The following is a 17,724-nucleotide window of genomic DNA, read 5'->3' as shown; positions in this document are numbered from 1 at the left end:
TTTCTGTTTTTACATATACAAATATTATATTTGTAATTTATTAAAACACCATTACAAATCACTCTACTAAATGTAAGTATTCTAATTTTTTTAAGCTATTTTTAATGTTTCATAATGTATCATTGTAGTTGGTATTTAATATTTGATGAATACTGTAAATTGTTATAGAATGGATCATTCAAACCATGATACTAACTGCAATTCGAATCCACATAATAACTTGGATAATTTTACACTGAAAACTTGTTTAAAACTAACTGAAGGACGTAAAGGTTTGCTGGAAAGGAATGTTTCCAAGCATAACCGACTAAAAGCTGAGATGAGAGATATGCATATAGAATTGGAAAATCTCCAACACACGACAGCTGAAACAAAAAAATGTTATGATCAGTCTTATAATGATGTCAATCGTGACTTTGAAGAGAAATCATTGAAGTGTAATGAAATATTGAATACAATAGATGAGTTAGAACGAACTAACCAAGAATTGCAGTGCAATATACAATCTAACACGACTAAAGAAATACAGATGATTGAAAAAATAAAGAAATTGGAATGTTTCTGTGCAGAAACGTTAGAAGACAATAATAAACATCAAGATACAATTCATAACGAAAAGGTAATGTTTTTTAGGTATAAATTATAAATTATGTATTATTATGCATATATTTATACTTCACAGATGTGACTAAATGAGTTAAACTTTCTGAAGAAAATCCATCATTCTGACTTCTGAGTTTTAATTCTATAGTTTCTGTCTTCTTGGCTCAAGAATATTGAGTATAACTTAAATCAAATATTATAATAGGATCTAATTTTATTAGACTTTTATCCACACTACTTAAGCTGTTGGCTCTACTACATTTTCAAAAAATAATAATACAAAAACTATCCTTACCTTTTTATTGATTGTTTAATATTAATACATCGTCATTATAAACAGTTGAGACTCATAAATTGTAGCTATTTACAAATACAAATTCATATTTTTGAGTTTAATTTATCTTTAAATTAATTCATAAGTCATAACAAAATTTAATATTCATCATAATGTCAGTTACTCGCTTTTGATATTACATTGAAATATTTAAAAACATGTAAACATCAAGGGTAAATGAGGTAGAATACCACTAATATTTTATAACCAATACAGACATAAATATATAATTTTTGACTCAAAATATTTTAATATTATACATTAAATTCACCACAATTACGAAAACAGTATACCAATTATCCACAAGGCGTGTTTGTAATTTGCCATTGTATTTCCAGATAATTACATGATAAATTCATAACTACAATATAACTTATCATTAAATTGTATATTTTTGTACAAAACAAAGCTTAAATAAAAATAAATTCTTAAAAGTAATTGGTACAAAAAAATCTTTTTCTCGTTGTACTGGTTGTTTTATATACTGCCAACTGAATGATTTTCAGAAATATAGATAATTAGTTTTTGGTATTTCTCTTTATAAACTTTTATTAATCGGTCACCGATATTCGTTTTCCAAACTGCAGATAATATAGGTAACCGGTGTAGGGCTCTCATAATGTACCTACTGTTTTAACGGTTTTCGTGAAAAATTGATTAGGTTTTACGCCCAATTTTTATTTTAAGTACAATAATCACAATACATACAAACTACACAGTATTGTTCATTTCACCATTTATGCTCAAAGGATAGACAAGAAGATCACACTTGAAATCTTACAGCCTATTAAATAAAAATATTTAAATAATATTATTTAACACACGGACGAAGCTGGATTATTAAGCTTGTGTGTGGTATAAAATATGAACTTGGAAAACTATAAAAGGTTCATAGAGTTAATAGAATTTAATTTTATTACACAATATTGACAAACAAAATACTATAAATTACATAGCTCCACAGTAAATTAAAATATTAGTAATGCATAAGACATTAGAGAAAAAAAAATCATGTATTTTTTGGTGTAATTAAAAAAAACAAATAACCTAACGAAGTGGTTAAAAAATCCTACCTAACCGTTCTTAAATAAACATAATATATACTTTGTGCAATAAAAACTACAATGTGGTGTCTGTAACTCAGGAAACTGCTAAGTTACTGAAACGGCAATTATGTGACTTGGAGGACATGATAGTTTGTAAGACAGCAGAAGCGAATAAATTGCGTTGCATCTTGACCGATAAAGAGGCAGCTTTGCATTTTGAGAACAAAAGGCTAATTGAGACGCAACAGCAGAATTCTACCTGCAATCGAATTGTCAAGGCATTAGCGGCTGACTGTCAGAACAGGGAAGCAGAACTGGTTGCGTTGAGAAAAGAGGCTCCTGAGCGACTGGCCCGAGCAGAACAGTGTGCAGATGTTGTCTGCCAGGATCTGGCCACAGTGAGTACCAAAGCGGCTAACTGGAAGAATGAGGCTGAACAATCTATCAACATTCTCAATGAAATGAAAGCATCCAGTGAAGCAGACATTTGTTATGCACGGTCCATGCTAGGAGAAACCATTATCGATCGTGACCTATTGATCAAGCAGCAATTGGATACATCAAGCCATCTCGAAGAAACAATATCCAAAAACCTTCGGCTGGCGGCTGATGCTAAAACTGTGGTCGACCGGAAGGCCGGTCTAGTGGCTGATGTTGAACGGCTGGAACAGAGACTTGGCTGTGACCGACTTGCGCTGGTGGTACAGCGGACAAAGTGCGATGCCGATGCCGTTATGCATGAGGATGATATGACAGTCAAATGGCATACACTTGCGTCGATCGAGAATGAGGTGGTGGTGCTGAGGCAGGCGTGCCAAGACCGTGAATCAGCGATCAGTGATGTCAAGCGAAAACTCGATGCTAGTTGTTCGTCCGGGTGATAGTGATGGTTTATACCTATGCAAAGTGAACGATCCGCTGACAATTATGTAATCATGATTGCTGCAAGTCATCGACCAACCCAAAAATTATTTATCATTGCCATGAGGTAACCCAACATCTCCAATAGTTCAAATAGCCAGAATTGTAGTCTGATGGTATTTTTATTAATAAAATAAAACAAATTAATTATGAAAATGACTGTTATTACATTTAACCAATTGCCTTTAATACAGTGTGATCCCCTAAGCATGCTCACCCTCTTTTTTCTTCGATAATGTAGTTGTTCAAATCTGATTTTTAAATTTTTAAATTTACTCTAATCTTGAGATTTATTGTACTTCTTATGGAGTATCTTGTGGAGATAAAAGATTCTGTTTTTCAAATGAAAACACCCCTATTAATTTGTAGTGATCCAGAATACAGTTGTTGAATGTACAAGGTGACGGAAGGCAAGGTGTAAATAATTCAAGTCAAATTGAAAACTATTAACATTAATTTTATTGCAAACGTAAATTTGTTTAAATATTTCTTGTGTAATTGAATATTTTCATATAGTGCTTGTACTCACTCTGACAGACCACGTCTGAATATCGGGTGCTCGCGTCTCACCTAATACAGGTAATCCAACAAGTATGCTCACCCGTCTTTTTTTCCATAAAAATGAAGTTTTTCAAAATATGATTTTTTAATCTTTAAATATACTCAAAGACCATATTTTCATATTCTTGAGATTTTTTTTTTTCAAATGAGAACCCCACTTTTTTTCTTTATATTATTTAGTGGATAATTTTTTTGAGAATTTTGATGTATCGAAATCAAAATTCGAACTAGTGGTTTCCTAGTTATTGGATAATACTATAATAGCCCATAATAGGAATATGTTTATACAGTTCTACACATGGAATAAGAAAAATAACTAAATAAATAATGAAGGATTTTATTGCTATTTACCTAAGTGTTCGACTGAATAGATATAAAATGACATGTTATTTTATATAATGTGAATAGACTATAGATATTGTACAAGCATATCCTTCTTCCCTATTATAATCTATATTATCCTTAGCACAAAATGTGTAATAACTAGACAACTACTAGTTCGAGTTTTGATTTCAATACATCAAAATTCTCAAAAAAATTATCGTCTAAATAATTTACAGTAAGAAATGGGGTTCTAAACCTAACCTAACCTTAAGTGGTGCAAAAATTCTCAAGAATATAAAAATATGGTCTTCCAATATATTTAAAGCGGCGCATCCGAGTTGGGTCCCGAGTACTAGGGGCTAATCACAGGTACTATACTAGTTGGGTCCCAGATTTTTATAGGTACTAACTTAGTTCGGTCCCGGATTTTTATAGGTACTACACTAGTTGGGTCCTTAATTATTTTAGTTACAACACTAGTTCTTGAATATTAAAAATAATAGGTATAATCAATATATGAAGAATTGTATTTATAATAGTATTTGAGAGTTAGTTATATATATATATATGTATTATATGTATATAATATTTTTTCACTTACACCTATATGGCTATATTTATTCTATTAACTTATATTTTAATGGAAAGAAACAACAAAAATAAAAAATAACTGTAAAAAACATTTTCAACCATACCTGTTGCCTAAATAGATCATAGACAGTCCTAAGTCTGTTCAAATGGGAAGGAAAATGTTGGTATAGTGTAGTACTTACCAAAAAATATTCAAGAAATTAGTGTTGTAGCTAAAATAATTCAGGACCCAACTAGTGTAGTAACTAAAAAAATCCGGGACCGAACTAGTGTAGTACCTATAAAAATCTGGGACCCAACTAGTGTAGAAATTTCAAATTTGGGACCCAACTCGGATGCAGCCATTTAAAGATTCCAAAAATCAGATTTTGAAAAACTTCATTATTAAAGGAAAAGGGGGGGTGAGCTTACTGGTTTTATCACCCTGTATAGTCCTAATCACCACTACTCCTCTCCTATCGACAAGATAGCGTTGACTCCGTTTTTTATCGCATGTGCGTATAGCGTATACAAGGTCCAGGAAATTCCATCGACCCACGTTCTCATGGTCAAATTGCGATATCTCGTGTTGTTTCGCTATCGACATAGAGAAGCGCGTAGTTTCTGCTGTTATAATATTTAAATAACGAGGCTATTATCATAGAAAAATATAAAAGTGAAACTCGATCAGCTGATTGGGGTTTTATATACCTGTGATCCGAAGTCAGAACCTCCGAAAAACATAGAAACGTTTACCGCACCAACATAAGGTTAGACCTAAGGTCACCTGCATTATGTTAACGTTTTTTGTCTCGTAGGAGGAGCAAGCTGCACGGGATCGGCTTGTTTACCGTTCACTATTCAGCAATATTATGGCAGTATTGAAATTTCGTTAACAATTGATAACGTATTCCCCACCCTCCTGGAGACCGTGTTTGAGGCTAAGTACGGAGTTTCGTTGGCCAGCTATTATATTTTTGTCTTTTTAACATAATCAATATTTGACTAATTGTAATACGAGCGTTTCTATAATTGACTATGATTTAGCATTTTCTATCCGTATATATTTCGCAACGCAATTTCCCTTGTCTCTCAGAACTACTTTTAACTATTTGGTTGTTGGCCTAGCCTCCCCCGAGGTGAGTAATATTTGGTATTCTAATACGCATATTTCGACAATCTGTAAATGATGTTCCTTTGCTTAACTTGAGTATTATATGTATATTGGCGGGCAGTGGCGTATTTACGGGAAGGGGGGGGGGGTCCATTAGGGTCCGGACCCCCCCATTGGCTCCATAAATACGTATCTGAAGTCTCTCAGATTGCCGTACTTTTTCAAACCTCTTCTATGGACACTTGACAAACAAAGGGCCGTCCTGAACAACAATTCATGGGGGGATGGTAGATCTATTAATTTGCAGACTGAAAAATGTTTATCTCGCTTCGCTCGAATACGTTTTCTACTCTATTATATTTATATTATTATTTAATTTATAACACTTATTTATGACCATCAAGATTTCTTCGACAAATCTCGACACACAAACACACATGTAATGGGTCCATCAACCCAACGTAATTCCCCTCACAAATAGTTGCCAATGGTTAAGACCAATAAACGAAGACAATTTTTTTTTACTTTTAAGTTGCTCGTGTGAAAATAAAAATATTAGGTACCTAACAATTTATCATAATTTTACAACTTTCACATTCCATTTACCCAAATTAATAAAAATGTGTATTTTAAATCTTAATTAAGAAAATGTAATAATTATAATATCAGTTTTAAACAAAATATTTTTATTAATACAAATTATAATATTATTATTTGTATAAAAATATATAATAGGTGCTTCATCTATTGATACATACAATTAGATATTAATTCTACGGTTTTTCAAAGTTGCCCATAATGTTGCTATTTTGTTCATATCTAATTGATCAACCACGTCTTTTTCCACCCTAAAAATCATAAGTGAATCCAATCTATCATCACCTATAGATGATCTTAAATTATTTTTTATTAGTCGGAGTTTGTTAAATGATCTTTCATTCGTTGCGACACTTACTGGTGCAGTCAAGGCCAATTTACAGATTTTATTAGCCCATGGTAAAATGTGTTTCATTTCTTCAGATTTATTCATAAGAATGTCAAATGTATTTGAATCACTATCCATGGCACATCACGATTAATATTTCCATTTCTGCTTGAACAGAACCTGTCTTTGAATTTTGCTTCTTCAGTATTGGGAGGAAATAATTCCAGAGCACTTTTAATAACATCAAGGGAAATATTTTCCTTTTTAAGAGGATGAGACAACAATTGGAATATGCTTCAATAACACAGAAATTTTTTTTTCCCAAGTTTCAGTAAGCATTTTAAGTTTATACATTATATTTTTCATAAATATTAAAGATACTATAAAATCAAATGAGAGCATTTTTTTGCCATGGAATGTATTCATTCTATGAGCTTGGCAAGTAATATAATAAACTTCATGGTCTACTAATTTGGAAAGATTAACTTGTGCTCCATTTGATGACCCTGACATATTACTTGCAAAATCATATGATTGAAATGATAAATTATCAGTACTTAGAGTGTTCTTCTTTAATATACTAACAATTTACTTTGCTGTGCCCAGTCCAGTTTTATCAATTCCTTCATTTATTTCTAACAGCCTTTCCATTGCTTTCCCTTCATTGTTAATATAAAGTACACAAACTGCTAACCTATCTTTATGGAAAATATCAGGAGTTGTATCAGCCATCACTGAAAATAAATTAGCATCTTGAACTTCTTTTATAATAATTTTTTTAACTTCATTACATGGAATTTCAATCATTTCATTTTGAGATCGAGATCCAAGATATGACACTTTATATGAACGCATTGAAATATCCTTTATCCACCTATTAATTAAAGGATTGTCTTGAAATCAATTTAACAATCTGATTAAAATTACCTTCAGATTCATCTCCATCACCACGAAAAGCTAACCCTTGTCTGGCTAACGTTCAAACAATGTCAAACAAAATCACAATAACTTGCCTGTTACACTCTTTTTCATGTTCCAATGTAATTAATTCAATTATTTTTGCTCTATTCATAATTACATCTATGTGATTTGTGTTCTTCATAAAACTGCAATAATCACCTAAGGAAGCTTTATGAGAAAATGAAGTGAAATGTTGTTCTAATTTACCTAGCTTGGATTTTCTTCTGCCCTTCATTTTGTGCCATGTTCTAACACTTTCGTCCACCCAAGTAGTATTTGAAAACATTTTTCCTGCTGCTTTAGGAAATAAAGAACAAACAAAACAATACGCAGCGTCTGTTGCTAAACTATACTCTAATTTTGGTTATTCATTATACCAAAATGAATTAAAACTTTCTTGTTTTACTTTATTAATATTATAATTAATTGGGAATTTAATAAGTTTTGGATGGTGTGGACCAATTGCTATTAGATACTGGCTTTGAGATGAAGTAATAACTGGCCCTCTTTTACCTGAATCATGTTCAATAAGTTGATTGGAATTTTTATAATATTAACTATAAACAGTTAAATATATTTGTCATAGCTGTATACCAATATTATGATTGATAATTAATTTTTTTCTAAAGTAAAATATATAAATATTTAAGATAATTCTGATCGATAATGATTTGTACGATGACTATGTATGCTTACCATCGTTTACTGGGACTTCTTCAGGGTAACATCCACATTCACAATCTTTTTGGTTTTCACCAAAGTAATGGTCGCCATAATCTGTGGTTATTTCTGTGCCAATTCGTATGTGTTGAATCGCTTTTGCGCACCAAACTCCTTCTCCCCGCCTAGCCACCCATTCTGTATTGTTGGAGCAGCTATGATTTATGTACGCCGCAGAGCCCAGGAACAATAAATCCTTTTTGTTCCGCGAACAGGTCAAAATAGAGAAGTCATTCACACCAATCTGAGAAAAAAAAAATTAAATAAAAATATAAATTTGTTATTAATAGTTTGGCAAAACATACTAATATTTCTTCCGGTTTTATGGGAACTGTCATTCCACACAAGGTGTAAATTACTTTTCCACAACTTATAGTTTGTGTTGCGACAATTTTAACATCATTTTTTTGGTTTTTAAACCTTGAATTTCTTTCATGCCTGTATGACTTATCTTCTAAAGATTTTTTGTATATATCCATAAGTTTGGTTAGTGTATCTTTTACACGTTTTGTTGTGAATAGAAATTTGCAAATTTTTGTCTTACGTGTTTTAAAACCTATACAATTTAAAACATCAAATGAATACCAGTAGTATTTTATTTATAATTAAATATATTATGTTATTTAGTAATATATATGTTAGATTAGGGTGGTGCAACCCGCGGCCTGCGAAGCTTTTTTTTTGGCCCCTCTAACAGTTTTAAATTTAAATTGTAAATCACAATAGTATTACAAAAAAATCAATAACAATGTATAAAATGTAAGATCGGTGGAGACAAACGACGACGAAGGCGCGTTAGACACAGACGGTGGAAGGGGGTGCATAACAACGACTGCGATCGACGATTACGGGTGTCTATTATTAGTAATCCTGCCGCCCGTACGAAAAAACCACAATAGATGTAATGCGAATTAAATCGTATACAAAACGTTGCCGTGCGTCTAAATAAATAATATTCGATAAGATACGAAACATAATTATCGAAACCACAAATTTTTTTTTCATAGTAAAATATAATATTATTCGAAAATACATGCAACGTATATATTACAAACGAGTTACATTGGTGCTGGATCACGAAGTAAAATGTGCTTTGGATCGCCAAAAACGGTGTTAAATATTAATTTTCCCTGATAATGTCAATTGGATAAATTTTAAATCACAATAATATTATAAAATAAATCGCAATAAGAACGTATAAAATGTATACGATCGTATTACGAATTTATACGAATGATTTACGAATTGTTATAAGGGGGGAAATCCTGGAAGTCGGTCATATCGCGAAAAAACGAAATTTTGTCATTATTTGGCAGTACGTATATTTGTGAATCGGCATTTTCTACAATGAATTTAATAAAATCGAAATCAAGAAACAGTTTTCACGATTAGCCACCTCAGGGTGTTCAATTAAAATTGATAAATTGGCTACTGAAAAACAATGCCAATCGTGATGATTAATAGTTTATTTTTTGTTTTATTTTTTTAATAATAATTAATAATTTGTGTATTATATAAAATAAAATATATAGGTAAAAATATGCCCCCGGTGTTTTTATGAAAGTGTAAATTGGCTCACCAACTACAAAAGGTTGGACTACCCTGCGTTAGATAAATAAATATGAATAAAAATATTACCAAGCATTTTGTCCACAGTTTCCGCTGTCACCAAATCGTCGGCTAATGCCAAAATTTGGCATTTAGGTCGTCTGGGAGACATATCTCAAGAACTCAGTGTCGTAGGTCGATTACTGACAAAGGAAAATGAAATGAGAGCGGGATGGTGGCGGTGCATCGGTTGTCATCGGCGGTGGGAGTTCGTAGGTCTCCGGACGAGCTCGCCGAAAACGATTTGTATTAGTAATCCTGGCGAAGAAAAACGACGACGAAGGCGCGTTAGACACAAGAGGGTGTCTATTATTAGTAATCCTGCCAGCCGATACGAAAAAACCTATAGATTGTATGTTATGATAAATAATTGTCGATAAGCTACGAAATATAAATCATCGAAACCACCATTTTTCATAGCAATACAATATAAAGTTACACACACACACACACACACACACACATACACACGCATGGTATCTATTGAACTCCATGCACATTTAAGCATAATAGTGACTTCCGTCCTTAAGAATAACCTTAGAAATAAGCTTTTAATACCAAAATATTTAAAAAAAATTATTTTATATGATTCTGGATTAAAATATTAATATTTGAAGTATAAAATCTATAAAAATTTAAACAGCATTGTAGCCTCCTGTACATTATGGACTCCAGTACCAGAGGTCCAGTACAAGAGAGATAGTAATATTTTAAATTTCGCTTTCACACATTGATTCTTAACAAGTTGACTGCGTACTAGCGCCAATTGGTGTCATGACGATCAATCAGCAACTGAGCGAAAACTGTAGAAAAATGTACTCATCAACGTGTTAAGTATTTGAATATATAATTTTTTCTTGCGACAAAAACACATAATTTGTGACTTCCGGTGACGGAGTTTTTAGTGTCCCTTTTTTGATTATTACAAAAATCGTATACAGCAGCATAGAATACTATGTGAAAAATTTAAAGTAATTTGTGGACTCTAGTACCGGAGGACACAACGATTACAGTGTGACTATACCCATCAAATATTTGAATTATAATATTTGATTTTGGAATGGTCCGGGATGTATCAGTGCATCAGTTATATGCAGCAAAGAACGAATTGTTGAGCTTTTTTTTGTCTATTTCATAAGTATCCTTTAGATCTTTGAATGATACTTCTTTTTCATTGAATAAAAAGTTATTTCTTATAAAATGATTCCTTTAGATTCTTAAATAAATGCGGTATATCAAATAAGGAATAAATTTTGTTATCACTAATTAAAAAAATATGGTTTATCTTTTGTCATCTTTAAATCCTTAAATGCAGCCACATTACTAGCACCTTGGTTACATATAATAGCTTTGACTACAAGACCACATTGAAACAAACGTTCCAGTACCTCAGTAATTAAATCAGCCAACATGATGTGCTTTACCGATGTAGAAGGTAGAAAATATGCGATAGGCATCTTAAATGATGAATAGAGTCCTCTTATCATGAAAACCATAGCCTGTCCAGCAAATTTATTAGTCCTGCCTTTGGAGCCTAAGTCTTCATACCCTTCAACTAGGTCTAAATATTTATTGTATTCGAGAACATTTTTTATTTTCATCTCGTCAAAGACTAAAGTACAGTATTTTTCTTGACTACTCATAGAATCAACTTTAGTTTTCAACTGCTTAAACAAGGCAGTGTTAAGACCAGGTAGACATTTGATATTCCCTATTCAACGCTTAATAGAAGTGAGACAAGGTAAATTAATTTGTTTTGAAAAATATAAAAACTTATATGCTGAAAGAGATTTATAAAAAATACTCAGAGCCAAGTGTTTTTCTTTTTGAGACCATGATTTTGTACTTGACTTTTTACGTACTATTTGCATTTTGACCAACGTTTTTGCATTTTAAGATGGAAATTTTAATAAATTAATGAAGTCTACAGACTTATTATGTTTGTTTTGTAATTTTAAAGATATCAGATTTTTTTTTAGTAAAAATATTACGACTCTTTTTGACATCAAAAGCCTTTTTTGATGAGCAATGACTTTTTAAGCTTATTTATAATATTAGAATTACCAGTCGACACAGAAAATAATTTTGTTGGTTGTATGGAAGATGGAAAATCAATCATTTTGTGCATTATAGATCTAGTTCTTGGTGTAATATCTGGAGTACTGGCAATCAAAGATGAAGACTGTAATTCATGAGATTTAATAGGTGTTAATACATGAATGGTTTCTTGAGGGCTGAGTGACATTGCTAACGGAGAATTTATTTTTTACGGTGAACAATTTGTTGGTGATGATAGTTTTCTTTTTGTAACAACAACACATGGACTTAATGGAGGAAAAATTTGTTTATTTTTGTACGTTGTTTTTGGTAAAGTAACGCGTAAAATGTCATCTTCAACTGCAGTGAACAATTGAGGTATTGAAGATCTTTTTAAACTTTGTTTATTAGAACTTGTGAAATCGTTTTCTACAAAATGATGCTCACAAATTCACTTTTTGTATAAATCTGCTTCATCAAGGTGTAATAAATCAGTATTCCCTAAAAAATTAAATAAATATTTATAACCTTCAACTATAGTAATGTAGAAAAATCATAATTTATTTTTTCATTTGTACAATACATGTATTATACTTGTATTTTATATTAAACCAACAGTTATGTTATATAGGTTTTGACCAAAGTCAGAAGTATAAAGTATGAAAAATCAAATTAAAAATGTAATAGTATAGGTATAACAATATAAGCTTAGGCCTGTATGCATAGGAAAATATGCATGTTTCACATGTTAAACACTATGCCTTATATGACACATAAATTGACTATACATACTATGGACATTAGTATTAGGTATATGATAAAAAAACCAAAAAAAACTGATATAGGTAGGTGGGAATTCATACAATTCCACTTTAAAATAACAAGACAAAATTAATTCCATAAAAATCTACCATACCTAATCGAGTTTTCCTATTATTTAAGCAAATTTTAAAATTGTAATTACTAATAATTAGGGGAAAAATATTCTTACCGCAGTTTAAGATCCATTGTCTTGATGAACTTACGTCTTTCGGAAAACGGTAGAGTTTAAGACCCAACTCAGAACGAGCACTTTTACCGCAGTTCACGTATGAGCACTTAGTACCACAAGCACGGGACATTTTAAAATGTAATATTATTATATTATTATTATATTAAACACGGACAATTAAAAATATAATAATAAATAACGTTGCAAATTTAAATTCAAATTCGGCAAAACCCACAACGATAGTGATAACAATTGAAACAGATAGCTATTTGGTCTTGGTAAGACAAAACATTTTCATTGCGGAACAAACTACAAATAGCGTAACCATAACGCTACCTATTGGCCTGGCTCCCGCACTACTACATTTCTGGCTCCCATTTCACTTTATAAAGCGTTAACGATTTTTCCTATCACTTGGTCTATCTATATATATTTAATCAATGGTAATACACGTAGAGTTAGGTGTAACACATAAGAAAACAAATAAATTGCTAAATAATAAAACCAAATCAAAGATGAATTTCAATAAATATACGGCGATGATTCCAGTTTGCACGGGAGAAAACAATGTAGCGACATTTATAAACACATGTGATATCGCTGTTAAATCAGTAGAAAAAGATAAACTAGAGTTATTAATAAAAATAATAAATTCCAAATTAGCTGGAAATGCACTCCGAGCTTGTAAATTTTGCGAAACAAACACATGGGAAAATATAAAATCAATTCTAAAGGGAGCCTTTGAATATAAAGCGTCAGAGCGGACATTGACATTAGGACTACATATGCGATATTATTAACCTCGCCGGGGGAATCCCGGAACGAACACGGCACTGTCACGTCACTGCTGTGTGTGAATAGACCTTTATTGATCACCGGGAAAGATGACAAGAATCATTACGCTTATATTTCTAATTTTTCAGCCCGCAAAAAAATAATCACGAGCATCAATTATTTTTTTGCAAACGATGTTTCACCAGCTTCGAGAACCAACCTTTAAAATATAAATTAGTAATTACACGGCGAACGCGAGTTGGCGAATCATCGCTTGACATGCGGCGCACACAGACCCGTATTGCCTCTGATGCCGGAAGAGGGGGATAAGCTCGAATTCAAGGTGTGGTGTAAGACGGATCGACTCCCGTTCGCATATAATCATTCTGGGGTCGGTCTCGGCACCGGTTATCATTTTAGCCTTCTGATTGGTCGTTTCTACTATCTATATAAAAATCTAATTTTCTTATCATATTATTACATATATTATTATAAGAAAATAATCTAATAATCTTATATTAATATTATTCATATTATATTATATTATATTATATTATATTATATTGATCTAACTCCAAATAACTTATTACAAATGCCTTTATTTTCTTGTCAAATTACCTTAATCGAAGTTTTTAATGCTTTAAATAATCTTGGTTCAAAGTGTAATCCTGGGCCTGATTTAATAGCTAGTCAGTTCTATCAACAATGTAAATATGTTCTCTCTCCCCCTCTGGTTTATATTTTTAACTTATCTTTAACTAGTGGTATTTTTCCAGACATATGGAAAACTACTATTATCCGTCCTATTGCTAAAACTGCAAATGACTTAGCTGATATATCAAATTACAGGCCTATCTCTTAACTTTCAATAGCACCAAAAGTATTTGAATCTATTGTGTCGGATAAGATAACTCCTAAACTAGACAAAATTATTGTTAATGACCAACACGGTTTTAGATCGTCTAAATCTACTAACTTAATAACTCTACAACATTCCTTATTAGATGCTTTTTCAGCTGGATCGCGTATGGACTTAATCTATACGGACTTTGCTAAGGCTTTCGATAAGGTTAATCATTTTATTATTTTACATAAATTAAATTGTGTTGGTGTATGTGGACCTCTTTTACGGTGGATTGAATCTTATATTTCACAGCGCACTCAAATTGTTGTTTATAAAGTATTTTGGTCAAAACCAATATTAGTGTCATCAGGTGTACCTCAAGGTTCTCACTTAGCCCCTATTCTATTTTTAATATATATTAATGATATTACTTTTCTAAATAGTTCTAAGCTCATATTTTCTGATGATATCAAACTTTACCGAGTTGTAAATTGTTCTAAGGATGCAGCATTATTGCAATCAGATTTAAATCTACTTTTTAATTGGTGTAAAATTAATTATATTTCGCTTAATATTAATAAATGTCAATTAATGACTTTCTCTCGTTTACGTTCCAATACTTTTTTTGACTATAATATCAATGGTTGTAACGGAACAAACATACACTACTAAAACGACCATTATCATGGCCAACACATATCACTATATCACTATAGGGAGGGAAACACGAGACCGTAGAGAAAGAGATTTATATTTTGCCGATGGAAAACGACACTATGACAACCAAGCAACCATCGGAACGAGGACAGTTTGACTTGCCTAACCATGGGTCGGCCAGCCAATCAGGAACCGGAATACATTGGGGAACGGGTATATTTACGGGTGCGTTTCCCAATAAACTTCACTTCTTTCAAAACCTTCAGACCTTCAACATTTCTAACCAGAACAAACTCGAAGGACCTGAAGCCGCACCAGCCAACGACGATCGGAGAACTGACCACGGTGAAGACGAGCTACCAAGCGCTCCCGCAGCCCCGACGTCCACGAGCCACTACGCTCCGTAAGACGACAAGTGGAAACGAGCAACCAAGCGCTCTTGCATCATTACCACAACGACGATCTACGAATAGTCCGCGGCGAGCGCAGACATCAAGCCCTCTCACGGCATCGACCGCAAAATTGTCGAACATGCCGATTTCACCAGCAACGGAGTGAGGGTTGCCTATATTATACGACCAACGGCGCCTAGTATTGTTCGACACCACTCAGGGCTAATCGACTAATCATGCAACGTCGTACCCACCGTCATTTATAAATGATATTCTTAAAGTATGATTTTGTTAAATTTTATTTTTATATTAGGTTTGTAAAAAATATTAATACAATTATGACTTATGACTATATATACTTTTAGTTTAAATTACTAATAACTGTTTGTAAAATGTGTTAAATAATTAAAATGATCATTCCAACAACAATGTCAATACTTACTCCATTTTCTGAAAAGGAAGATTAGTTGTGGTCTTGTGGATATAGAAGCCAACTGATGGCAGAATACATTGTATAAACTATATAGGTATATAATTATTATTTATTAAACTATTATGTTGAATTATACATATACATTTATTTATGATACATATCAAATAGGTATCAAACTAAAAAGAAAAAAAACAATACTATATATAAATTTGTTAACATTTGAAAATTAAAACATCATAAGGATAAACAATTTTGATATTTAATATAATAACATAAATATTTACCTTTAGTCTGTTTAAAATACAATTTTATATCTAAAATACATAAATAATTATAAAGAAAAAAATTACCAGTTTAAAATACAATTTTTGTTTTTTATGAACCTATTGCATATTTCTACAACACAATAATTTTTCAAATGTTTTATCACCAAGGCGATTACGCCTTGAAGTTAAAACTTGTACTGCACCACTAAACAGTCTCTCTACTGGTGCAGACGAAGGAAGAGTTGTGTTGTACTTAATAAATATTTTCTTAATTATTGGATAATTATTCAACATATCTAATTATTTTTTTTTTGAATTCAAAAACTTTATTAACTGTACTTGTACATTTGATTCATTTTCTTGACTTAAGTCAATTTCATCACTATGACATTCAGAAGAGTCATTTATTGCATCATGTGAGTATAAATTATCATAAAACTCTTTATCACTCGTACAATCACTTTCTTCATTTGCAGAGTCTGGCTGTATAATAGTTAAAGTGGACATAGAATTACATTCTTCAATAAATATTTTCTTGCATAAATCTTTGTATCGAACAGGCACCCAATCCAATTTGAATTTTGGATGGCTAATTGAAGCAATTATAAAATCTTTGCTTTTTGGATCATTTAGATAAAATAAAAAATTAAATCTCTTCTCTAGAGAATTTATAATTGTACGACTCAAAGGTTTACAGTATATTAACTGTTCAGATTGATTCAGTATCAATAACTTTCTTAACACTTATATAGTGGGAGCAGTGGCGAATTTAAGGGGGGGGGGGCCGAAGGGCCAGCCCCCCCCCCCCCATTGGCATAAGTTAGGTTTTATTATTTTTTATTAGTAATTTTTATAATTTTATCTTTTATATTGTTTCGCTCAAACACATTATATTATAATTTAAGAAATATTATCATTACATATATTTTATATTATTACTAGCTGACCCGGCAAACGTTGTTTTGCCATATAAATAATTTCCTAGTAATTTCTAGTGTAGACAAAAAATAGCTTACTTATTGTAAGTATGTATGTATGTTAGAATGTGTATATTGTATGTATGTAAGAATGTGGTATATGCGTGAAATAAGCATGGAGCGCTGTGAACGATGAGGGAATATAAAAATAACAAAAGGCAAACATTATTTTTAAGTTATATTATAATTTATTCCTTTAAATTATATATCATTAATTAAACAATTACGACAGTAACACTATTAAACAATATCAATCTCTTAATGCTATAGCGTGAACAATATTTTTTGTTAGTCCATCTTTAGCTAACACAAACAAACTGGATGGTTTACCCACTCGAGAGCATGCCACGTATAATTGTCCGTGTGAAAAACATGGTGTTCTCAAATCTAATCCACAAACAGACATCGTTTGACCTTGGGACTTGTTGATAGTCATTGCAAATGCCAATCTAATCGGAAACTGAATACGTTTGAATTGAATTGGCACATCTGTAGGTATAATAGGAATCCGTGGTATGAGTATATTTTCTCTTCAAATTACTAAAATGGCTATTAAAAAATAAGGGTTGATCGTAGAAGGGTGAAAATTGAGGATTGTATGTATTTTTGTATGTTGTATCATAAAAAAATAGAAATTAAAAATTTTGTCTAAAAAATAAAAAAAAAA

General features: G+C 31.7%; 2 protein-coding genes across 2 annotated transcripts in view; one reads left to right on the top strand and one right to left on the bottom strand.

The window, feature by feature from the left end:
* Nucleotides 1-169: 169 nt before the first annotated feature.
* LOC111041576 lies at nucleotides 170-2,864 on the top strand. Its single transcript, XM_022325883.1, has 2 exons — nucleotides 170-619; nucleotides 2,082-2,864. The coding sequence occupies exons 1-2, from the start codon at nucleotides 170-172 to the stop codon at nucleotides 2,862-2,864; spliced, it is 1,233 nt and encodes a 410-aa protein (XP_022181575.1).
* Nucleotides 2,865-16,197: 13,333 nt separating this feature from the next.
* Nucleotides 16,198-17,724, bottom strand: part of LOC111041578 — a 7,298-nt gene continuing 5,771 nt past the window's right edge. The window contains exon 5 of the mRNA XM_022325885.1: nucleotides 16,198-16,376. Within this exon, the coding sequence (XP_022181577.1) occupies nucleotides 16,198-16,376 (179 nt within the window). The remainder of the gene's footprint in view (nucleotides 16,377-17,724) is intronic.

Source organism: Myzus persicae, unplaced genomic scaffold (assembly GCF_001856785.1).
Source record: "Myzus persicae strain clone G006 unplaced genomic scaffold, MPER_G0061.0, whole genome shotgun sequence".
Classification (NCBI taxonomy): Eukaryota; Metazoa; Arthropoda; class Insecta; order Hemiptera; family Aphididae; genus Myzus; species Myzus persicae.
The sequence above is the reverse complement of the archived record's forward strand: the minus strand, read 5'-3'. Positions and strand labels throughout refer to the sequence as shown.